Source organism: Natrix helvetica (genome assembly GCF_964273705.1).
Source record: "Natrix helvetica genome assembly, chromosome: 16".
In the NCBI taxonomy this organism is placed as follows: domain Eukaryota; kingdom Metazoa; phylum Chordata; class Lepidosauria; order Squamata; family Natricidae; genus Natrix; species Natrix helvetica.
This window is the reverse complement of record NC_138563.1, coordinates 8,216,750-8,241,319: the sequence shown is the minus strand read 5'-3', so window position 1 is coordinate 8,241,319 and position 24,570 is coordinate 8,216,750. Positions and strand designations below refer to the sequence as shown.

The 24,570-nt window shown below is 44.4% G+C and overlaps 1 protein-coding gene across 4 annotated transcripts in view; it reads left to right on the top strand.

The window, feature by feature from the left end:
- The window catches only part of ARHGEF2 (Rho/Rac guanine nucleotide exchange factor 2), a 164,697-nt gene that overhangs the window by 8,162 nt on the left and 131,965 nt on the right, over window positions 1–24,570 (top strand). For all 4 annotated transcript variants that reach the window (XM_081968502.1, XM_081968503.1, XM_081968504.1 and 1 more), the window contains exon 2: window positions 23,762–24,078. In XM_081968502.1, coding sequence (XP_081824628.1) covers window positions 23,798–24,078 — 281 coding nt within the window. In that variant the 5' untranslated portion in view covers window positions 23,762–23,797. The remainder of the gene's footprint in view (window positions 1–23,761; window positions 24,079–24,570) is intronic.

Here is a 24,570-nt window from a genome sequence, read left to right as displayed (position 1 = left end):
GTGGGACTTACCGTATTTTTCGGGGTATAAGACGCTCCGAAGTATAAGGTGCACCTGGTTTTTGGGGAGGAAAACAAGGGGGGGAAAAATCTGCTTCTGCCTCCCAGCAATTTGCCTCCTTGCAACAAACAGCAAACAGTACAGACAATATACACTGTTTTTAGTGTTACATTTCAGATTATACTTGTACAGATGCTGTTAAAATTGATGTGGCTTTCTGGAAGTATAGTTATTCTCTGCTGTTTGAAAGAAGATACAATAGCACTGGGCCTCTCTTCAGATCGAGCATTTATTTTAAAAAGCTTCTTCATTTTGTTAAGGTGTCTAGAGCAATAATAAAGCAGTCCTTACAAAATAAGTCTAATAATTTGAACATTCTACAGGCATTTATAGTTATTGACTTGTCTCCTTGCAGCAAACAGCCTGATTAGCACAAGAAAAAAAAATCTGCCTCTGCCTCCCAGTTTCACTCTCAATTTCAGCAGGGGCCTCCCGCTCATCAGCTGTTTCAGGCTGCCGGGATTGCTGTAGCCTATTGCAGCCTCCGCAAGCCCCATTTTCACCCATTTGCTGCAAGGAGGTAAATTGCTGGAAGGCAGAGACCAAAGGGTGGGGGGACGGTGGGTGGGTGGGGCTACATTCAGGGTATAAGACGCACCCAAATTTTCACCCTCTTTTGGGGGGGGAAGGTGCGTCTTATACTCAGAAAAATACGGTAGTTGTTCAACAGAGTGATGGCACAGGGGGAGAAAAAACTATATGTCTGGTTGTTTTGCCGTGCAATGCCCTATAGCGCCATCCCGAGGGGAGGAGTTGAAACAGTTTATGTCCAGGATGAGAGGGGTCTGTAGATATTTTCTCAGCCCTCTTTCTGACCCATGCAATAGACAGGTCCTCTGTCTATTGGAAGGCAGGCTGGTAGCAATTGTTTTTTCTGCAGTCCTAACTATCCGTCTGTCCCTCTCTGGTTGCAATGCCAAGCCACGCAGTGATATAGAGGGGCAAACGAGAGACTCAATAACTCCTCTGTAGAAAATTAGGGGGGGGTTCAGCCTAGCATAGAAGTGGCTCAAGGGAAGCATGCGAGGAACCCCGAAGAACCAAGGGCAAAGTTGAATCTCCCAGGAGGTTGTTCTCGCTTATCTCTGCCCTTGCTGATTCCACTTTTCCTTCCCTCCCTCCCACTTGGAAGTCGAGAGATTTGCATTCTTGCTGAAGTGAGATTTCTCTTGCTGCATTCTTCTTTTCTGACAGCGACGTGTGATTAATTGCTTTTTCTTTTCACTTCTTTTTTTTTTAATTGTTAAATGTGTTGCAACACAGCTTGGCGGGAGGGAGTTAAAGTCTCCGGAGGGTGAAAAACAGCCGTATGGCCAAACCGGAACTCCATTCCTAAACTTCTGCTTTGCCCGTAGGGCCGTTTTTCGCTTTCCCTGAAGACTCCGGAGGGCAAAAAACGGCCCTACGGCCAAACCAGAACTCCATTCCTGAACTTCCGGTTTGCCCATAGGGCCGTTTTTCGCTTTCCCTGAAGACTCCGGAGGGCGAAAAACGGCCCTACGGCCAAACCGGAACTCCATTCCTGAACTTCCGGTTTGCCCGTAGGGCTGTTTTTCGCACTCCGGAACCTTCAGGGAAGCTCCAGAGAAAGCCTCTGGAGCCTGGGGAGGGTGAAAAAAGGATGCCAAAAGCAGGGAGGGAAGTGCTGGGGTCACGTGCAAAGCATTATGGGTGTGGGTACGCCTGCTCACGACCCCCCTGCGTTCCCTCCGCTTTTGGTACACGATCCAAAAATGGTTAGCCATCACTGTGCGAGTGTAATCAAAATCATCGCTTTGGGGATTGGGTGTTGGGTGCAATTGGAGGGGTAACCAGGTTTAGAGAATATCCCCCCCCAAAAAAAAACAATGGGGATCAAAAAGGGGTATCACATAACTTTGGGGGACACTGCGATCGTCATAAATAGGACCCAGTTGTCTAGATTTTGATCACGCAACCATGGGGATGCTGATAAGGTCATAACTGCAAAATGGTCTCAAGTCACTCTTTTCAGTGCTTTGCAACTTTGGACTGTCACTAAGTGAACTGTGATAAGTCGAGGACTACCTGTATTTAAAAAAAGTTTTTAAAAAGTTGAATAGGGCGTGATATTAATGGGCCCACGCATGCTGTCACTACCTCATTGTCAAGTCTTGTGAAGATGTGGCCCAGATGCTGGCTTGTCCCTCCCAGACTCCAGCTAAGCTGCCAAAGATGCTTTGGGGAGATTTTGGCACATTCTGGCTTAGTTCTAGGATTTAGATTTAGATTTTAGATGATTTTACATTTTAGATTTAGATTTAGATTTTAGAGTAAAGTAGAATAGAATGAAATAGAGATAGGATAGAATGGAAGGGGACAGACTTTCTGTTCTGTTAGATTTAGATTTTAGATCTTAGATTATTTTAGATTTTACATGATTTTAGATTTAGATTTAGATTATAGAGTAAAGTAGAATGGAATGAAATAGGGATAGGATAGAATGGAATGGAATGGAATAGAACAGAACAGAACAGAATAGGAACAGAACAGATTAGGAACAGAACAGAAACAGAAGAGAACAGAACAGAAACAGAAACAGAACAGAATTGAAACAGAACAGAATAGAAACAGAACAGAGTTGAAACAGAACAGAATTGAAACAGAACAGAATAGAAACAGAACAGAATTGAAACAGAACAGAATAGAAACAGAACAGAACAGAACATTAAGGATAGAATAGAATATTGGTAGGATAGGGCAGGGCAGGGCAGGATCTTGGAGGTCTTCTAGTCCAACCCCCTGCTCAAACAGGAGACCCTAGACCATCCCAGACAAAAGGGGTGTCCAGTCTCTTCTTGAAAACCTCCAGTGATGGAGCGCTCACAACTTCTGGTGGCAAGCGGTTCCACCGATTAATTGTCCTCTCACTGTTAGGAAGTTTCTCCTTTGTTCCAGGCTGCTCCTCTCGCTGATCAGTTTCCATCCCTTGTTTCTTGTCCTGCCTTCTGGGGCTTTGGAGAATAAGTTGACCCTCCCCTCTTCTTTGGGGGAGCCCCTCAAATCCTGGAAGACTGCTATCATGTCACCTAATGCAACCTGTGTGTGTGTGTGTGTGTGTGTGTGTGTGTGTGTGTGTGAATCGGTGCACACCTGCTTCTCTGATGGAGCCGAATGGGTCAGGAAGGAAGGCTTGCATGCTCCCCACAGCTCATCCGAGGGTGACGGGGAAGATCGTTGTGCTTGTCAAAATCATATTTTTGAATCAGATTTTCCATCCATGACCGTTCTCTGTTAAAAGAGGACAGAGGAATCCTCCTCCAAGCTACATCCCCTGAAATACCCTTGTATGGTTTTATTCATTCTGTTTCGTGGACTAAACGTTCCTTTTTGGGTGATGCGATCCACGCATCAGACTAAACATGAGCAATGATTTACAGACAGTGCCTCGGTTTCACAACGTTTAGATACAGATACAGATTAACAGAGTTAGAAGGGACCTTGTAGGTCATCTAGTCCAACTCCCCCTCCCCCTGCCCAAGCAGGAAACCTTACACCATTTCTGACACATGGACAGTCCAGTCTCTTCTTGAAAGCCTCCAAGGATGAAATTCCCACAACTTCCGAAGGCAACTTCTGTTCCATGGGTTGATTGTTCTCACTGTCAGGAAATTCCTCCTTATTTCCAGGTTGAATCTCTCCTTGTCTCCAGTTTCCATACATTGTTCCTTCTCTGGCCTTGGAGAATAGCTTGACCCCCTTCTCCTCTCTGGGGCAGCCCCTCAAATATTGGGAGATGCTCTCCTGTCTCCCCTGGTCCTTCTCTTCCCTAGACTAGCCAGGCCCAGTTCCTGCACCCATTCATCGTATTTTAGTCTCCAGGCCTTTGATCATCTTAGATAGATTCAGATTAACAGAGTTGGAAGGGACCTTTTAGGTCATCTAGTCCAACCCCTCAGCCCAAGCAGGACACCCTACACAATTTCTGACAGAGGCAGTCCAGTCTCTTCTTGAAAACCTCCAGGGATGAAGCTCCCACAACTTCCGAAGGCAACTTCTGTTCCATTATCAGGAAATTCCTCCTTATTTCCAGGTTGAATCTCTCCTTGGTCAGTTTCCATCCATTGTATCTTGTCTGGCCTTTGGGTGCTTTGGAGAATAGCTTGACCCCCTTCTCTCTCTGGCAGCCCCTCAAATATTGGAACGCTGCTCTCCTACCTCCCCTGGTCCTTGTCTTCACTGGACTAGCCAGTTCCTGCAACCGTTCGTGATAAACCATGATTTAAAAACCAGTGTGGCTCTCGCCATAAAAGCTGCCACCCATATTGTGAGCAGGGGGTGGTGGCAGTTGAGGGTCTGAAGGATTTGGGGAGCAAGAGGTCGGGCCAGGCCAGGTAGAGCCTCCAGCTTTGGGCCGAAAGCTGTGGGATATTTGGCTCCCTGCCTTGTGGGAAGCCATAAACCAATGGTTTATGGCTTTGTGGGTTGTGGAGAACCCAGCCAATGGTGGCTTGTGTAAAGAACCATGATATGGAAAGCCAGCAATGAGCAAAAAAGAATCGGGATTATAGTTTACGTTGCTGTTGTTAGAAAACATTACATATTAATGTTCTGCATTAAAGGAATGACCGGTCTCAGAAGAATAATTTGTGGCTCCAAAAATAGGAAAAAATAGGGAAATAGATTAAGATTATTACTTGTGCATAATTAATCAAATGAAATGTGTAATATATAAAGTTACATTTGAGGATATATGTTATCAACAGCAAAATAATGGATGGAAATAATATGTTAAACGCGATTAACTTGGAGAGGCAAATAATGGCATTGTCAAGATATTAAGAAGAAATTAAAACTGAGCGATTATGGATATGTAAATAAGATGACTGAAATGTAAAATGGAAATAGGATGTAAAGTGTACTATGCATAAATAGAAGTTGTAAAGTGGGAAGGGGGGGGGAACCTGGACAACCATTTGTTTATAAAGTTTCAATATGTAATAAAAAGATTAAAAAAACTTTGTTTGGAAAAAAAGAGATCTAGAGAGCTGTGAGGAAAGAATAAATATTTATTCCTAAAAGCAATAGAGTTTGCCTTTCAGGGCAGCCTGCCGAGAAATGCGGTACGGCAGCAAAATTTTATAAGGTGAGCTTGTCCAGGATGTGAAAATATTGATGTGCCGATTCTAGGCTAACACTCAAGGTGTGTGTGTGTGTTTATTCTTGTGAACTTGCAGTTCCTAATTTAATTAACGCTGTTTGTGTGTTTGCAGACCTTATCCTTTGATATGCAGATTAGGTCTGGGTAACTTTTTTTTGGGGGGGGTGAGGAAATTCGGGGTGGCTCAGACGGAATTCGGAAAATATTACACTGCAGGTAATGGACAGTTTGACATTAAAAATAAAGGACGCAGAAAGAATATTACTTAACATGGAAATAGAGTTTACAAGTGGTTAGAGATCAGAGGTAGATGAGGAAAGGTTATTGCTATGTATGAATTCAATGTAAAGGTGGTTTATAATTATAAATATGCTAATACAGGGGTGTCCAAACTTGAGAACTTTAAGACTTGTGGACTTCAACTCCCAGAATTCTGGGAATTGAAGTCCACAAGTCTTAAAGTTCTCAAGTTTGGACACCCCTGTGCTAATATAATTAGAATTGCAAATAGGCTAATAGAAAGAGAAATCTAGTTAAAATTATTCTGTTACACTATTATTATCGTTATTAATATGTCTGTATTATATTAATATAATATATCAAGGGACACCGTGGCTCAGTGGCTGAGCTTGTTGATCAGAAAGGTGGGCAGTTCGGCGGTTCGAATCCCTAGTGCCACGTAACGGAGTGAGCCCCCGTTCCTTGTCCCAGCTTCTGCCAACCTAGCAGTTCAAAAGCACGTAAAAAATGCAAGTAGAAAAATAGGAACCACCTTTGGTGGGAAGGGAAGAGCGTCCAATGCGCCTTCGGCGTTGAGTCATGCCGGCCACATGACCACGGAGACGTCTTCGGATAGCGCTGGCTCTTCGGCTTTGAAACGGAGATGAGTATCACCCTCTAGAGTCAGGAACGACTAGCACAGATGTGAGAAGGGAACCTTTTTAAGGAAATTTGCTAACTGTAGTTAGTTTTTAGCTTGACCTTCAATTGTCTAGCGGAGATGATGATTCTCGAGCCATGGTGCATTCAATTCACATTTTAAGGGAAGACGAAAAGGAAAATGCAAAGAATAAAATACGTTTGGATTATAAAACTTCTCTCATCCCGAATCATGGGTTTGCCTTGGAGCGATTTGGACATGGCTTGTATTTTCCTGCTGCTCTCTCTCCACACACCCTTTTTGGCTGCTTTGGGCTAAACTCTGAATCTGTTTATGGACTTGTCAGGATAAAAGCCTTCAAGGTTGCTTAAAGCCGAAGGATTCCTGATTGGAGAATCCGCTCACTCGCACTGAGATTAAGGAGACTCTGGAGATCCAGAGATTCTCCAATGGCCAGACAAGGAATAACGGATGGAAACTGACCAAGGAGAGATTCAACCTGGAAATAAGGAGGAATTTTTTGACAGTGAGAACAATCAACCCATGGAACAGAAGTTGCCTTTGGAAGTTGTGGGAGCTTCATCCCTGGAGGCTTTCAAGAAGAGACTGGACTGCCCTCTGTCAGAAATGGTGCAGGATCTCCTGATTGGGCAAGTGGGAGTTGGACTAGATGACCTACAAAGTCTCTTTGATTTCTATTATTTGGAGGAGGAGGAGAGGGTCTCCTACCTGCACAAAGAGTTGGACTAGAAGACCTCTGAGGGCCCTTCCAACTCTATTCTGATAGATAGATAGATAGATAGATAGATAGATAGATAGATGATAGATAGATGATAGATAGATAGATAGATAGATAGATAGATAGATAGATGATAGATAGATGATGATGATGATAGATAGATAGATAGATAGATAGATAGATAGATAGATAGATAGATAGATAGATAGATGATATGGTTGGGTAGGTAGGTGGGATGGATGGATGGATGGATAGGTAGGTAGGTAGAGGTAGAGGTAGAGATAGGAATGGATGGATGGATGAGAGAGATGGATGTATGTATGTATGATAGAAGATAGATACAGTAGATACAGATAGATACTGGAGCCTTTTAAGAAGAGACTGGACTGCCATCTGTCAGAAATGGTGTAGGATCTCCTGCTTGGCTGGGTGATTGGACTAGATGACCTACAAGGTCCCTTCCAACTCTGTTAATCTGAATATCTAAGATGATCAAAGGCCTGGAGAATAAAACAGACGATGGACGGTTGCAGGAACTGGGCCTGGCTAGTCTAGGGAAGAGAAGGACCAGGGGAGACAGGAGAGCATCTTCCAATATTTGAGGGGCTGCCCCAGAGAGGAGGAAGGGGGTCAAGCTATTCTCCAAAGCACCCGAAGGCCAGACAAGGAAGAATGGATGGAAACTGACCAAGGAGAGATTCAACTTGGAAATAAGGAGAAATTTCCTGACAGTGAGAGAAATCAACCCATAGAACAAAAGTTGCCTTTGGAAGTTGTGGGAGCTTCATCCCTGGAGGCTTTCAAGAGGAGACTGGACTGCCCTCTGTCAGAAATGGGGTAGAATCTCCTGCTTGGCCGGGGGAGGGTTGGACTAGATGACCTACAAGGTCCCTTCCAACTCTGTTAATCTGAATCAGCAGCCAGCCATTGGCCTTGCTGAGGCTTGGCCCCATGGCATCTGCAGTTCCCGCAGACTGTCCCAAAGGTGCTTTTGTAAAGGACTTTTTTAGTTTCCCCCCCCCCTTGAAAACACTTTTTCTTTAATTCTCATCCAAGAAGCTGCTTCATTTCAGCGAACTGAAGAAGCTCCTGGGATGAGAAGCGAAATGTTTTCAAAGGAGAAACAAAACCCAAGGAAGTCCAGTTGCCTTTTGAAAGTTGCCTACCATCAATCAATCAATCAATCAGATAGAGCTGGAAGGGACCTTGGAGGTCTTCTAGTCCAACCCACTCCTCAAGCTGGAAATCCTATAGCATTTCAGACAGGGGGTTGTGCAATCTTTTCTTTAAAACCTCCAGTGAAGGAAGCACCCGCAACTTCTGGTGGCAAGTTGTCCCACTGGCCAATTGTCCTCGCTGTCAGGAAATTTCTCCTGAATTCCAGTTGTAATGACCTGCATGATTGAGAATCTCCATAGAGGATCTGATAGACTGCTTTTGAACAGGGAGGCGTTGGGAGGCGGGGGGGGGGGGGGCTGATTATGCCCGACTGCCAGCAAGGAGATTTGGCCTGAGTAGCAAATGCCATGTGGGATCCAAGAGGCCAAGAAAGGACAGCTTGACCTTTGACAATTTCCCTGGCTGCCAGCTCATCTTTCGCAGCCACATTTTTTTTTTTATTGCAGTTGCTGGCGATAGTTTTATTTTGTTTGTTCGAGAAACTTTCTGGGCGGAGTTGTAAAGGCTCCCCACACCCCCTTTTAGTGCAGGGAGAGGCTGCCCAAGTTGTGCGGGAAAAGGCCGAGCGGCCACGAATCACACAACGTGACAGGCCAAGCCATTTTGTCTTTGCAAAAACCCTGATCTCTCTTTCAGGTCACTCTTTATCTCCAATATTTTTTTTTTTTACGGGTAGTCCTCAACTTATTGAGCCACAACTGAGCCTCACAATTGATAGAAAGAGAAGGAGAGAGGGTAGGAAGGGGAAGAAGAGAGGAGGAGAGGAGAAGAGAGGGAAGGGGACAGAAGGAAGAAAGAAAGAGGAAAGGAGAGGAAGGCTGAAAGATATGTAAAAGAGAAGGAGAGAGGGGAGGAAGGGGAAGAAGAGAGGAGGAGAGGAGAAGAGAGGGAAGGAGTGGGAAGGAAAGAGAAGGAGAGAGGGGAGGAAGGGGAAGAAGAGAGGAGGAGAGGAGAAGAGAGGGAAGGAGTGGGAAGGAAAGAGAAGGAGAGAGGGGAGGAAGGGGAAGAAGAGAGGAGGAGAGGAGAAGAGAGGGAAGGAGAGGGAAGGAAGGAAGAGGAGAGGAAGGCTGGAAGGGATAGAAAGAGAAGGAGAGAGGGGAGGAAGGGGAAGAAGAAGGGAGGAGAGGAGAAGAGAGGGAAGGAAGAGAGAAGACGAGAGGGGAGGAAGGGGAAGAGGAAGAGAGGAGGAGAGGAGAAGAGAGGACAGGGGAGAGAAGGAAGGAAGAGGAAAGGAGAGGAAGGAGGGAAGGCATAGAAAGAGAGGGAGAGGATAGCAGCGGGAAGAGAAAGAGAGGAGTAGGGGAGAGGTAAGGGAAGAAGGTAAGGAGAGGAGGAAGGAAGGAAGAGAAGGGAGGGAGGGTGAAAAGAAAAAAAAATAGGGTGGGGACAATGCAAAATAGATGCATGGTTTGGTAAGAAAAGCAAACGAGAATATCTATTTTAATCCTTTATATGAAATAATAAATATGCAAAAGTGATAAAGATAAATAAGAACAATAACTGTGAATGTACACTTGTACAAGAGAATAAAAAATAAAAACTTATTTAAAAGAAATAAGTTACGAAGTCAGAAATTTGTGAAGCGAGTTTTGCCCCCCTTTTAGCGACTTTTCTCGCCACGTTCGTTAAACGAATCACTGCCGTTCTTCAATTAGCGACGTGGTTGTTAAGCGAATCTGGCTTCCCCCTTTCTGACTGTGCTTCTCAGAAAGGTCGCAAAAGGGGATCACTCCAGACTCCGGGGACGTTACTGCCGTCAGAAGTGCGAGTCGGTGATCAAGCGTCCGAAGGTAAATCCCCTGACCCCGGGGATGCCACGACGGTCCTAAGTGCGAAAGAGGATCATAAAGTCACTTTTCCCAGTTGCCGTCGTAACTTCGAACCGTTGTAAGTCGAGGACTCCCTGTAGGGTAAGCCGCCCAGATGTTACCCTGTGGCCAGTGAAGCGGTCTAGAAGTCTGCTTTTTGCTATTATACGTCGACTCCAGTGGGAGCCAGTTTGGTAGAAGGGCAGAATAAAGATGCTTTTAAATAGATTTCCTCATCCCAGGAAGGATGATTGGACCGCAACTCCCACAGTCCATGCTGGCTCGAAATTCAGGGATTGATGGTGGGTGGGGAAAAGTTTCTTTTAAATAAATAAGGGCAGATGCATCACTTAATAGAAATTCCTCCCCCCCCCAACATATTACTCCATAATATCCCCCAATTAAAATTCTTAATCAGTGGGAGAAAAGAGAGCTTCCTGGGGATGCTACCCACATTCTCTACGTGCTCAGGAAAAAAACTTTATTAGTATATAATAAACTAGCCGATAATCCGGGTATTTATTTATAGGGGGGGGGGAATGTCCGAACCCAACCAGAGCTTGGCATTCAGCAGGTTCTGATCAGTTCAGGATGCGATGCTCCCCTTGAAGTGGCTGGCCCAGGATTCTAATTTAAAGGCAATTTAATTTCTACTAGAGCAGGGGTGTCCAAACTTGGGAACTTTAAGACTTGTGGACTTCAACTCTCAGAATTCCCCAGCCAGCGTGGGAGTTGAATTCCACAAGTCTTAAAGTTCCCAAGTTTGGACACCCCTGTACTAGAGGAATGAAATTGAAAGAGGATTAGGTGAAACAGAATAGAACCGGAAGGGACCTTGGAGGTCTTCTAGTCCAACCCCCTGCTTAGGCAGGAAACTCTATATCAGTTCAGACAAATGGCTGTCCAGTCTCTTCTTAAAAACCCCACTGATGGAGCACCCATAACTTCTGGTGGCAAGCTGTTCCACTGGTTAATTGTCGTCACTGTTAAGAAGTTTCTCCTTAATGCCAGGTTGCTTCTCTCCTTGATGAGTTTTCACCCATTGCTTCTTGCCCTCTGGTGCTTTGGAGAATAAGTTGGCCCTCCCCTCCTCTCTGTGGCAGCCTCTCAATTGCTAGAATAGGTTGCATCGCCAACCACGAAGAGTGGCCCTGTCTTGCTGTGTGTGTGTGTGTGTGTGTGTGTGTGTGTGTGTGTGTGTTTGTCATCCCCAAATGGCATTTTATTGGAGGAGGAGGAGTGTGTGTGTATGTGTGTTAACTTGTCCCATTTTTCCTTTTCCATCTGCCCAGTTGGGCATGGCTGCTTTCCTCTGAGTGATGTTGTCAAAACTTTTCCAAAGTTCCCATGGAAACATTTCCTCTGTTAAGATTTCAGATGACAATCCTTTTTTTTTTCCTCTCTCCGCCCCCTCCCTCAGGTCCCCCCCACCCTGATCACGCATGGGCTAATTTAGAAGAATGACACCGCTTGCCTTCGCCTTTGCAGATTGTCTCCTAGCTCCATTTTTAGACGGCGTTCTCGCCACGCAGCGCCCTGCCTTAGCCAACTTTGCCCACTGGCTAAGCCAGGGTGTAAACTTGGGTTGTTAAATAAGCCACAGCTAGCAGAGATGGCACAACAGTCTCTAAACTAGAAACCCTGGTTTGCAAACTGCAGTGCCTGCTTTTGTGCACGCCAGGCCAAAATCAAATAAATGGTATTATGGGCTAGCAGGTTTTGAATAGAATAGAATTTAGAATAGAATAGGATAGAATTTAGAATAGAATAGAATTTAAAATAGAATAGAATTCAGAATAGAATAGAATAGAATTTAGAATAGAATAGAATTTAGAACAGAATAGAGTAGAATTCTTTATTGGCCAAGTGTGATTGGACACACAAGGAAGTTGTCTTTGGTGCATAAGCTCTCAGTGTTCATATGGAGAATAAAAATACATTCATCAAGAATCATAAGATACAACACTTAGTGAGAGTCAAGGTTACTAATAAGGTATCAAATCATACTAGGAAACAATAAAAACAATATAAATTGAAAGATACAAGCAACATGGTTATAGTCATAAGTGGGAAGTGATAGGTACTAGGAAGGAAGAGAAGAATAGTAATACAGTCTTGGTAAATTATTGACACTGGCGAGGGAATTATTTGTTCAGCAGAGTGATGGCGTTTGGGAAAAAGCTGTCCTTGTGTCTACTTGTTCTGGTGTGCAGTGCCCTATAGCCTCGTTTTGAGGGTAGGAGTTGAAACAATTGATGTCCAGGATGCGAGGGGTCTGTAGATATTTTCCCAGCCCTCTTTTTGACCTGTGCAGTGTGCAGGTCCTCAATGGGAGGCAGGTTGGCAATAATTGTTTTTTCTGCAGTTCTGATTCTCCTCTGAAGTCTCCGTCTGTCTTGTTGGGTTGCAGAGCCAAACCAGACAGTTATGGAGGTGCAAATGACGGACTCAATCATTCCTCTGTAGAACAGAATCAGCAGCTCCTTGGGCAGTTTGAGCTTCCTGAGTTGGCGCAAAAAGAATATTATTTGATGTTCTTTTTGGATGACATTTTTGATGTTAGGTGTCCATTTTAGGTCTTGAGATAGGATAGAACCTAGAAACTTGAAGGTCTCTACTGTTGATGCTGTGTTGTCTAGTATCGTAAGAGGTGGTAGTATAGGAGGTTTTATTCTAAAGTCTACCACCATTTCTACGGTTTTGAGTGTGTTCGGTTCCAGATTGTTCTAATTGCATCACAAGGCTAGTTGTTCAACCTCCCGTCTGTGTGCAGATTCATCGTATCAGTATCCTATTAAAAAATAAATACTCCAGGTAGTAAGTACAGCGTTTGTCAACTTCAGCAACATTAAGATGCATGGACTTCAGCTCTGGGAGCCAACATGTCTTAAAATTTCTCTTGCCAAAATATTTTGTTTGAGGAAAAGCTCCTGGATGCATTTTAGCCTATCACATTTCACCATTAGCTAATTCCTGCACTGTGTAAATAATCCCCCCCCCCCAGTTATATTTTCACAAAGCACTTTAGCATTTAGCATATCTAGGAAAGATTGCTGAGCATTGTGCTATGACAATTACAATGCTCCTTTTAAGGAGGTTTTGTTCTGAGCGGGGAGGCGGTACCGAATAGATCAATCCATGTACTGGAGCTTGAAGAAAGCTTAAACAACGTTTAGTTAGTCCAGCCATCCGCTGGCCTAGGTAATCGTGTCTTACTGAATTTGCCCTGATTGTCTGAGTCCGCATGTGTGAACCTGGCCTTAGGCATAGGGGGTCTAAAACAGCGGTCACCAACTGGTGGTCCATGAGAAAAGTTTGGTGCTCTGCAAAAAAACTATTTGCATTTTTGATATTGCACTAAATCGGGGGTCCTCAAACTACGGCCCCTGGGATGGATACGTGCAATGAATACTTGTGTTGCTGCAGAGATTCTCCCCCTTGGGGGTCTTTTTGTGCAGGTCGGAGGGGGCAGAAATCCCGACTTGGGGTCTGCTTTGGTCTCCTGGTGGGGGGCTTTGGGCGAAGGCTGGAGGGAAGAGCCGCTGGTGGCGAAGAGCCGGAGGGCCTCGTTCCAGTGGGACTGCATCATGGCCTGGAACTGGCTGACCATCTCAGCCCACTGAGCCTCCAGGCCCTGGCACCTGGCCTTGCACTCCTGCAGGTCTTCCCTCTGCTTGGAAAGCCTATGCTGGTAGTCCTCAGTGAGGTGCTTCTGCTGAGCCTCATTCTCGGTCAGATCCAATTTGAACTGAGCTGCCTTGCCAACTCTTTCTCCTGGGGGCTGCTTAGCTCCAGCAACGGCTTCCTGTTGGGGCCCTAAGGAGCCCAAGCGGGGAGGCGAGGAGGGGCTGGGAGGGGAGGGGCGAGTAGTCACATGACTACCTAGCCACGCCCACCCAGCCGGTCATTAGGCAGATCCTATTAGTGCTCCGTGGGATTTAAAATTATGAATTTAGGGGTCCCTGAGGTCAGAAAGGTTGGGGACCCCTGGTCTAAAGCACTCTTGGTTTTCGTCTCAGTCATCCTCCTCCCCAGTTAAATGGAAATTAAGCCGTTAAAAATAGTAGCAGGTTTGTGAGAGAGCCAGGATTGCGATGAGTTTGGGATTGTGCCTAAATCGGCGTGTCTCAACTTCAATGATTTGAGAAGGGTGGACTTCATCTCGCGTGCTGGATGGGAAATTCTGAGAGTTGAAGCCCACCCATCTTAACAATTCACTGAGGTTTTGACGCACTGGCATAAACTGTGCTTTGCAAACCGGAGTAGCTTGGATTCATGCAGCCTGCTAAACTACACAGTTCCAAACTACATTCCTGCTCAATTTAGCTTCATTCACTACCACTAATGATGTTACCTAGTTGGGCCATGAAACGTCTGCAAGAAAACTACCAAGCTCAGAGAGCACCAAGGACTCCTCCTCCTCCTCCTCTCTACAAACACCTCTCACCTCTAGCACTGATGATGTTCCCTAGTTGGGCCATGAAACGTTTGCAAGAAAACCACCAAGCTCAGAGAGCACCAAGGGACCCCACGGTTCAACCCTGTGCTACAGAGATTCTCCTTTATTGTTAGTCTCATTCCTTCTGAATTTTTTCTCTACCGTTGTATGGACCTCACTTTAGTGTTGCTGTGATTCCGATGGTGTTTTTGTTTGTACTGAATGCTTTCCCCAGAATTTAAATCCACTTTTTGGTGTCATATCTATTGCTAGAGATTAAAAAAAAATAGGTGACAAGCATCTTTGCACGTGTTCCAGTGGGGTGCTTGCAATCCCAGATGACAAATAGTAGCTTGTGTCTGACAGTTACAACTCCTTTTGGAGGGGTACGGACATTTATCTGACACTTCCTAGAAATGTGGGGCATAGAAAAACAGCCCTCGTATTAAAGAGACACGGGGAAGCTTTGGGCATCATTGATCCAAGGCCCTGGCACGTGTTCCACTTGTGCAATTCTTTGTTTGCATTGAATTGTGTTGAATTCTGGATGCTTTCTAGGGGCTGAACAAAATTTACAGCTGTTGGAAGAAATGTCCTTCTGGGTTCCATTCCAAGTGGGGGGAAAGACACTGGAAACATGGAGGTTGCTTGGAAAGATGGTTTAATGGTGTTGGGCAGGACCACATGGTTTGAGATCCTGGGCAAAAAAAAGGGGGGGGGGGAAGAGATGCTGAGACTGCGTGGGTTTTATGCCCTCTCTGGGCTTTTGAATTTGAGCTTGTATTCTGATTGGTTGTCAGACTCCCATGCAGGGGTAACTTTGTAGGTTGTGTTTTGAGTCCCAAACTTGGTTGAGTCTTGCTGGGTGATGGAATGAAGGGCAATTAAATGGCTCTGTCTGAAGGAGGTAGATTGTTGTTATGTAGAAGAGACTGGCCCAGGCCCTTAATGGCCCATTGACAAAGGTGGGGGAAGGTGTGTGTGTTTCTGCCTCCCTTTTAGGGGAAAATATTCTGCCCTTTTTAATATTTCCTAAAATATCTCCTTTCCCTAGGAGATAGATGGGTGCTAACTTCCTGCACGAGAAAATGTCATTTAACAGATCTTACAGGATGATCTTACAAATCAGGGGAAAGCTCTTTGCGCTTCCTTTAAGAATGATGGGGATGAAAAAGCTAGCAACCTAGAGGGAGTCAAACTATTCCCCAAAGCACCTGAGGGCAGAACGAGAAGCAACTTAGAAGTGAGGAGAAATTTCCTGACAGTTAGAACAATTAATCAGTGGAACAGCTTGCTTCCAGAAGTTGTGAATGCCCCAACACTGGAAGGTTTTAAGAAGATGTTGGATAGCCATTTGTCTGAAACGGTATAGGGTTTCCTGCCTAGGCAAGGGGTTGGACTAGAAGACCTCCAAGGTCCCTTTCAACTCTGCTATTGTATTGTATTGTATTTACCTGAGGCATAATTTTTGTACCTGTGAAATGCCAGGAAGAGGTCAGGGCGTGATCAAGGACCAATTTTAAGGGTCCTCTTCCCTCCTTCTTGGGTTGTCCTGTCCTCCAAAAGAGACCTCAAAGTAAGACCCTCCAGAATCCAAATTTCTCTGTCCCCTTGTTTCTTGACTTCTGGGGGGAGGGGGGGTTAATGCTGATATCTGGAATATGGAATCCATATGGAATATGGTTATATGGAAGGAAAAGTCCTTTCCAGATGACAGTGCTAGAGGAGGAAAGGGGGAAAAAAGACAGAAAACAGGGGGGGGTGGGGGAGGCATGCTATTTTCTGTCGCTGGGAAGCAAGCATTAATGGCGCAAACTGCAGAGCCATACAGATGAAAATTCAATCATCCAGGCCAAAAGCACCTCAAAAGATTAAATCGTGACTACTGGACCAAAGCTTTATTAAAACTCAAACATTTTGTTACTCATCCGAATAACATCTTCAGTCAAAATAAAAATTTGGATAGTCAGAGAGTCGTTGGAATATCTGGTTATATACCCAGGTTTTTGAACGCACAAGTTCTTAGTTGAGTAACAAAAACATCTCAGTTTTAATAAATTTGGGTCCAGCTGCCATGATTTAAACTTTGGAGATATTTTTGGCCTGGATGATTGAATCTTCGTTTACACATTGCTTTCATTGTGGGGACAAACAGTCTGTACGGCAAGAGTTGGTTCTTTCCAACGATTGTCTATCCAAATTTTCATGTTGACTGAAGAAGTGACTTGGATGAGTAACAAAACATTTCAGTTTTAATCAACTTTGGCCATGATTTAACCTTTTTAAGAAACCTTTTCTGCAAAACTGCTGAGATTGGACTTGGTGATCAGAGGTTAAACCTGGGGGTGGGGGGGAAAGTGGCAGAAGGGAGGGCCTGTGATCTTTGTAGCCTGATCCAGCATAACTACCTGGGGTTTTTTTTGGTTAAATATTTTTTATTGTTTTATATCACACATTCCATTTATATGTTGAACAGTGTGTTTTCTAGGAGTCCAAGGTGTTAACATACAAACATCATCATAGTTATCATAATCGTATATATATATATATATATATATATATATATATATATATATATATATATATATATATATATATATATATATATATATATATATATATAAAAGAAGAAACAGACATTGCTAGTTTTCGTTAGCCACTGCTAACATCGCCAGAGTGCAAAAACCATTAGAGAGATGCATGCCTTTATACACTATTAATCAATTTGGCCATTGCGCGTGTGATAGGCTCATCCACCTGCCTCCCACCTGTAATTAACTTTGTTGTTTTTACATCATGCATGTTAAACGATGCTCCTATTTCTTCCTCCCCTAGTGGATGTGCGTATTATGCGCGCAATGGTCAAATTAATTAATAGTGTATAAAGGCAGGTATCTCTTTAATGGCTTTTGCACTCTGACGATGTTAGCAGTGGCTAACGAAAGCTAGTGAGCAATTTATTTTAAAGTTCCAGAGATCACAATGTCTGTTTCTTCTTATATAACTACATCTGCAACTCGTATTTTTAGGATAATTACACACGCACACACAATAATATACAAACAACTATGCGATAATATCAAACATTATTACAACGTATATTATCTTCCATTATAGTATCGATTACGCAACCATCAAAATATTCACTCATCTATTTTTCTTTCTCATGTAATCCACAATTCACACGAATCCACTCCTTTAACCTCAATATCTGTCATTTTAACTGCCTGGTTTTTAACCGGACTGCTGAATCCTGGAATCAAGATTGATGGTCTGATATGGAGAGAGAAAAGGTCGTGTAAACCCCCCCCCCCCAAACCCTGAGAATTGTTTCTGTTCAGATAGCAGAGTTGGAAGAGGTGGCTTTGAGGAAGTGGCTCGCTGCAAAGTGGGACTTGAAAATAGAAAACTAGACAGGAGGAGGGACAGTCGTGGGAAGTTCCTTAATTGGTTTTCTTTGGCACCGTGTCATGGGTGCATATATTTTAAAGAAAATGGCTTGGGTTAAATCAGGGGTGTCCAAACTTGGCAACTTTAAGACTTGTGGACTTCAACTTCCAGAATTCCCCAGCCAGCTCTGCTGGCTGGGGAATTCTGGAAGTTGAAGTCCACAAGTCTTAAAGTTGCCAAGTTTGGACACCCCTGGGTTAAATACATAAAGCAGTATTCACACATTGCCCTGAGTGCTAATGCAATTTATTTGTGGCTTAGTGTATTGTCCAAATCTAATCAATTAGGGATGGTATAACCCAGGTTTATGCTTTAATTTCAGCAGCCAGCCGGTGAATGATGGCTAAACAAGCCATGGTTTGATGTATTGTATGAACACGACATCGCCCAACATGTCAGGTGGAAATATTCATGGCTCAAATCGTTGGGTAGCACGTTGGGTAAATCTAACCAGTGTGGTTATCGCTTTTTATGTTGCGCAGATATTGGCAATTCAGAAAAGCCAAGTCCATGAAAACTCTGAATGTGTTTATTGTGAATATAGCTAGATATCACAACTCCTGTTCCAATGAACAGTTGTAACTGTTACAGCATCCCCATGATAGAATATAGAATAGGAATAGACAGAGACAAATCAATACACCCGCAGACAAAACAATAATTAGAAAGGTACTCGAATGTGCAGAGATGGGCAAAATGACCATGGAATTAAAAGAAAGAGAAGAATCTGGTTTCTATAAAATAAAAATAAAATTATATAGAATAGAATTTATAAGTGGCTAGAAAACAGAAGCCAAAAGAGGAAATAGAAGTCTTTGTTTGTGTTTTTTTCTAAACTAGTATTGAATAAAAAATAACCAAAGTTTACTAATTACTATCAAACTTAAAAGTATTGACCACAATGTCAATATAATGGTGAAATGAACAATTTATTATATTACAAGTGTTATTACATTATTACAGTTAAGTTAGAACCGATAGGAAGGCAATGTAGAATGGAGAACTACAAAGGCTAAACATGAATGCCGATACAGGAGGCTGTAGAACTATTTTATATTGTTATGTTTGCCTTGTTTTTTTTTCTTTTTTCTTGCGTGGTGTTTTCCCCTCCCCTGTTTTTAAAGGGATAAATGTTTAATAAAAACTATTTTAGAAAAAGAAGGAATAGAGATAGACATAGACATAAACCTTGGACGTCTTCTAGTCCATCCCCCTGCTCAGGGGAGAGACCCTACACCATTTATTAACAGAGTTGGAAGGGACCTTATAGGTCATCTAGTCCAACCCCCCCCCCCCCCCGCTTAAGCAGGAGACCCTACACCAGTGATGGCGAACATTTTTGGCACCAAGTGCCCAAACCAAAACGTGCGTGCATATGCGTACACATGCACGCCAGAGCACTGGAAACCAGAGGAACAGCTGGCCGGTGTGTGCATGACTGTTTTTTGGGTGGTTATGGTCATTTTGGGGCCATTTTCAGGCCATTTTTGGGGTTGTTTTTGACCCAAAAACCAACCTCAAAACAGCCCCCCAAAACCAGCCTCAAAATGGCCTGAAAAACAGCTGGAAAATGCCCCCAAAACTGGCCTGAAAAACAGCTGGAAAATGGCCTGTTTTTTGCCATTTTCCAGCGCCTGTGTATACCAGCTGCCCGAAGACCAGCTGACGGGGGTATGCATGCCTGGTTTTGGGTGGTTTTGGCCGTTTTTGGGGCCGTTTTCAGGCCATTTTTGGTCCCAAAACTGGCTTGAAAACAGGTCCAAAGCAGCCTCAAAACAGCTGGAGAATGGCCTGTTTTTCGGCTGTTTTTGACCCCAAAATTGGCTTGAAAACAGGCCCAAGCAGCCTCAAAACAGCCTGAAAACGGCCTGAAAAACAGCCTGAAAATGACCTTTGTTTGTTTGTTGGCTGTTTTTCAGGCCGTTTTCTGGGCTGTTTTTGACCCCAAAACTGGCTTGAAAACAGGCCCAAAGCACCCTTAAAACGGCCCAGAAAACAGCCGGGAAAACACCCGGACAAATGGGCTGTTTTGGGGGCATTTTCCGGGCCATTTTCCGGCACCTGTGAAAACCATTGGAAACCAGAAGTGTTTCTGGAAACCTGGTGAAGCACCATTTCTGACCAAGTCCAACCTCTTCTTGAAAGTCACAAGCTTGTGTTCCATGGGTTGATTGTTCTCTTATCACTACTACTACAAGTCCCCTCTCATACTTTCTATTTACACACCCATGGAGGGACTTATGCTGTAGTTGTTTCCTCAACCTTCCTTTGTGGGTGCGGAAGCGACAACCACTTCTGTTTTCAGGGCTGGGATTTCTTTCAGTTCTGATAGAAATTCAACCCAAACTGATATTTTTTTTGTCCCTCTCCTCTTATTTCTTCCTCTCTCTGCTGCTGCTGCTCTGCTTCACTGGAGTGGTAAAATTGTGCATTTTTTCCAAAGATGGCTTGGAGTTGCCCTCTCACGGCTTCCCCATCTTAGCCACAGTGACGCCATCTTGGCAATGCTTGGCCGCAGTGACGCCATTTTGTTTCCTCAAGAATGAGGCTTCCAACGCTGACATGAGGGAGGAACCATTTTGCTTTTTGTGTGTGGAGATAATGGCTTAATGTGAAAGCGTGAAACATCAGCCATCCAGAAATGTGATTTTGTTTGCGAGGGGTGTGTGGAAATAAATTCCTTCTTTATCTCAGCTGGGATAAAGTTGGATTCTTTACCCACGGCCATTTTCCACAACGCTGAGGTGGATTTTGGCAAGCTTTTTTTTTTTCTTACTCCCCCTCAGGCCACCGAGGGAGGATGGATTTGGCAAGAAAGTCAAATTATTTCCAACAAGCCTACGAAACCGGGATTTTAAAAGAAAAAAACCCCTAGTTCCTATATACACACACACACTTTAAAAATAGGGATGTGTGAAAGTTTCGTTTGAGGCAGATTTATATCAATTAGTGCTTAAAGTGGAGATGCTGCTGCTATTATTCCTCAGATTTGCCGTTTTCCCCGCATATTTTTAAGAAGCGGCTGCTTCAGTTGGATTTGAGGAAACGGTTTCTACTTTAGTGGCTTCTAAACCTTTCCACACCTTGAGAGGTTGGACTAGATGACCTACAAGGTCCCTTCCAACTGTGTTATTCTGTTATTTCATCCCTGGAAGCTTTCAAGAAGAAACTGGACTGCCATCTGTCAAAAATGGTGCAGGGTCTCCTGCTTGGTCAGGGGTTGGACTAGATGACCTCCAAGATCCCTTCCAACTCTTTTAATCCGTCAATAAATGGTGTAGGGTCTCCTGCTTGGGTGAGGGGTTGGGCTAGATGACCTACAAGGTCCCTTCCAACTCTTTTAATCTGTTAATGGTGTACGGTCTGCTTGGGCGGGGGGTTGGACTAGATGACCTCCAAGATCCCTTCCAACTCTGTTAATCTGTTAATAAATGGTGTAGGGTCTCCTGCTTGGACTGGGGGTTGGACTAGATGACCTACAAGGTCCCTTCCAACTCTGTTAATCTGTTAATGGTGTAGGGTTTGCTTGGGCAGGGGTTGGACTAGATGACCTACAAGGTCCCTTCCAACTGTATTATTCTGTTATTTCATCACTGGAAGCTTTCAAGAAGAGACTGGACAGAACAGTGTCGGATCCCCTGCTTGGGCTGGGGGTTGGACTAGATGACCTCCAAGGTCCCTTCCAACTCTGTTAATCTGTATTTTATTATATTTAGCTTTTTATTTAAAATCCTGCCTTTATTACTCTATGGGTGATTCAAGGGGACAAACATTCACAATACTAGTCCTTTCTCCTCCTATTTCCCCACAACAACCCTGTGAGGTAGGTTGGGCTGATAGAATAAGTAGCCCAAAGTCACTCAGCTGGCTAAGGCGGGACTAGTACTCTGAATCTCCTGGTGATTGGTCCAAAACCTCATGCCTAAGGGTGGATTCACTGTTCCCAGGCTGTTTTGCCCCCCAAATCACCCTCCCTGCCGCTTTATGTGCTCCTTTTGGGATCGTTTTAGCCTTTCACTAAGAGCACATTAAAAGCACACAAATGCACCAGCAGGTGCATTCATCATATAAGCAAAGAATGGTTAAGGTTAATCTCGGCCCCATTTTTGAGACACGGTATATTGTGCAAAACGGACTTCGCTTGGTCAGCTTATGATCTGATATATAAAAACAGGTGTGCGAATACAGGTCTCCTCGACTTTGCAACAGTTCATTTAGTGACGGTTCAGAGTTGAGGGACGCGGTGGCTCAGTGGTTAAGACGCTGAGCTTGTCGATCAGAAAGGTCGGCAGTTCGGTGGTTCGAATCCCTAGTGCCACGCAACGGAGTGAAAATAAAATAAAATATGAATGTGTGCCTGCTTGCTCTGATAAACGATGAACTAGAATAGAATAGAATTCTTTATTGGCCAAGTGTGATTGGACACACAAGGAATTTGTCTTTGGTGCACAGGCGCTCAGTGTACATAAAAGAAAAGATACATTTGTGACAAATCATAAGGTACAACACTTAATGATAGTCATAGAGTACAAGTAAGCTATCAAATTATATTTGGAAACAATCAGTATAAAGCATAACGATAAAAGCAACAGAGTTACACTCCTGCAGTCGAAAATGGGAGGAGGTGGGTGATAGGAACAATGAGAAGATTAATAATAATAGTAATGCAGCCTTAGTGGATAATTTGAGAGTGTTGAAGGAATTATTTGTTTAGCAGAGCGATGGCATTCGGGGAAAAAACTCTCCTTGTGCAGTGCTCTGTAACATCGTTTTGATGGTAGGAATTGAAACAATTGATGCGAGGGGGTCTCTGAATATTTTCACAGCCCTCTTTTTGACTGGCGCAATGTGCAGGTCCTCAGTGGAAGGCAGGTTGGTAGCCATTGTTAGTAATAAGATGTGATGAGTTTGGGGACCTTCAGTGGCAGCTTCATACCTTGGACCTCCAACTAACCACCCACACTGGAACCTAATGTATCCTTGTGAACTAGGCATAGCATTATGCATTCTATTATGTGTTGTGCAAACTCAAAAAGAAAAAAAAAAGAAGCTCCAGGAATAAATCATGATTTAAACCAGCGGTCACCAACTGGTGGTCTGTGGACCACTAGTGGTCAGCGATAAAATTTTGGTGGTCCGCAGAAAAACTATTTGTATTTTTTATATTGCACTCAATCAGGGGTCCTCAAACTACGGCCCCTTGGACGGATACATGCAATGAACACTTGTGTTGCTGCAGAGATTCTCCCCCTTGGGGGTCTTTTTGTGCAGGTCGGAAGGGGGCAGAAATCCTGACTTGGGGTCTGCTTTGGTCTCCTGGTGGGGGGATTTGGGCAAAGGCTGGAGAGAAGCGCCGCTGGTGGCAAAGAGCCGGAGGGCCTCGTTCCAGTGGGGCTGCATCATGGCCTGGAACTGGCTGACCAACTCAGCCCGCTGAGCCTCCAGGCGCCGGCACCTGGCCTTGCACTCCCGCAGGTCTTCCCTCTGCTTGGAAAGCCCATGCCCCTAGTCCTCAGTGAGGTGCTTCTGCTGAGCTTCCTTCTCGATCAGATCCAATTTGAACTGAGCTGCTTTGCCAACTCTTTCTCCTAGTGGCTGCTTAGCTCCAGCAACTGCTTCCTGTTGGGGCCCTAAGGAGCCTAGGCGGGCTCAGGCCAGGAGTGGCTGGGAGGGGAGGGGCGAGTAGAGGCCGGCGAGGTGCCCCTCGACATGAGTGACATCAATGTGGCCATGCCCACCCAGTCACATGACCACCTAGCCACGCCCACCCACCCAGGAATTAGGCAGGCAACCATATTAGTGGTCCGTGGGATTTAAAATTCTGATTTTAGTGGTCCCTGAAGTCCGAAAGTTTGGGGACCCCCCGGTTTAAACATTAAGAGCTGAACCTGTCCTGTGATTTGGGATGGTCTTCCTACTTTAGAAGCAAATGATTGTGAAAAGGGCAACTTGCTGCTCAGCACAATAGCTAAATTTTAACTTGTCACTTAGCCTCAAGACTGCAAAATTCCAGAACCCAAAGGACTGGCCTTATTTATAATGTGATTTTTCTCCTTTTTTTTCTCCCGCCCCTTCCTCTTCCCCAAAGCCTTCTGGTCTTTGGCATCCCTCCCCTTTGCAAGGCATGAACCCCCCCTCCGCCTCGGAAGTGCTCCCCTATGAATGCAACCCGAAACACCATTGCTTGTCAGCCGTGGAGCCGGGCCTCTCTTTGGCAGGAGACTGGGAAGGCCCTGAGGAGGAAGAGGAGAAGGAGGAAGAAGAAGAGAGCAGCCAGTTCTTGAATGTGCACATGCGCTGTCCACAGACCTTGAGAGGATCCTGTCACACTTACGATTCCTTCCGAAGGCATAGTTGGGAGCCCGGGAAAGTGCTGGAAGAAGACACAGATTTTGACCAGCGAAGGTAAACTATCGAAAAGCGGACTTCTCTATATGTTTTATGCTCTCTGAGATAATAACAGAGGTGGGATTAAGCAGGTTCTGACCAGTTCTGGAGAACCGGTAGCGGAAATTTTGAGTAGTTCGGGAGAACCGGCAAATACCACCTCTGGCTGGCCACGCCCCCATCTATTCTCTGCCTCCCGAGTCCCAGCTGATCGGGAGGAAGTGGGGATTTTGCAGTATCCTTCTCCTGCCACGCCCACCAAGCCACGCCCACAGAACCGGTAGTAAAAAATGTTGAATCCCACCATTGGGTAATAGGTAAGCAACATGGCCATTCTAGAGACCAGGGTGTCTCCAGAATAGAATAGGAATTAGAATTAATAGAATAGAGTAAGAAACTTCAGAATAGAATAGATTAAAATAGAATTGGAACTGGGATTCAGAATAGAATAGAATTGCAATTAGAATGAATAGAATAGAATAAGAAAATTCAGAATAGAATAGAATTGGA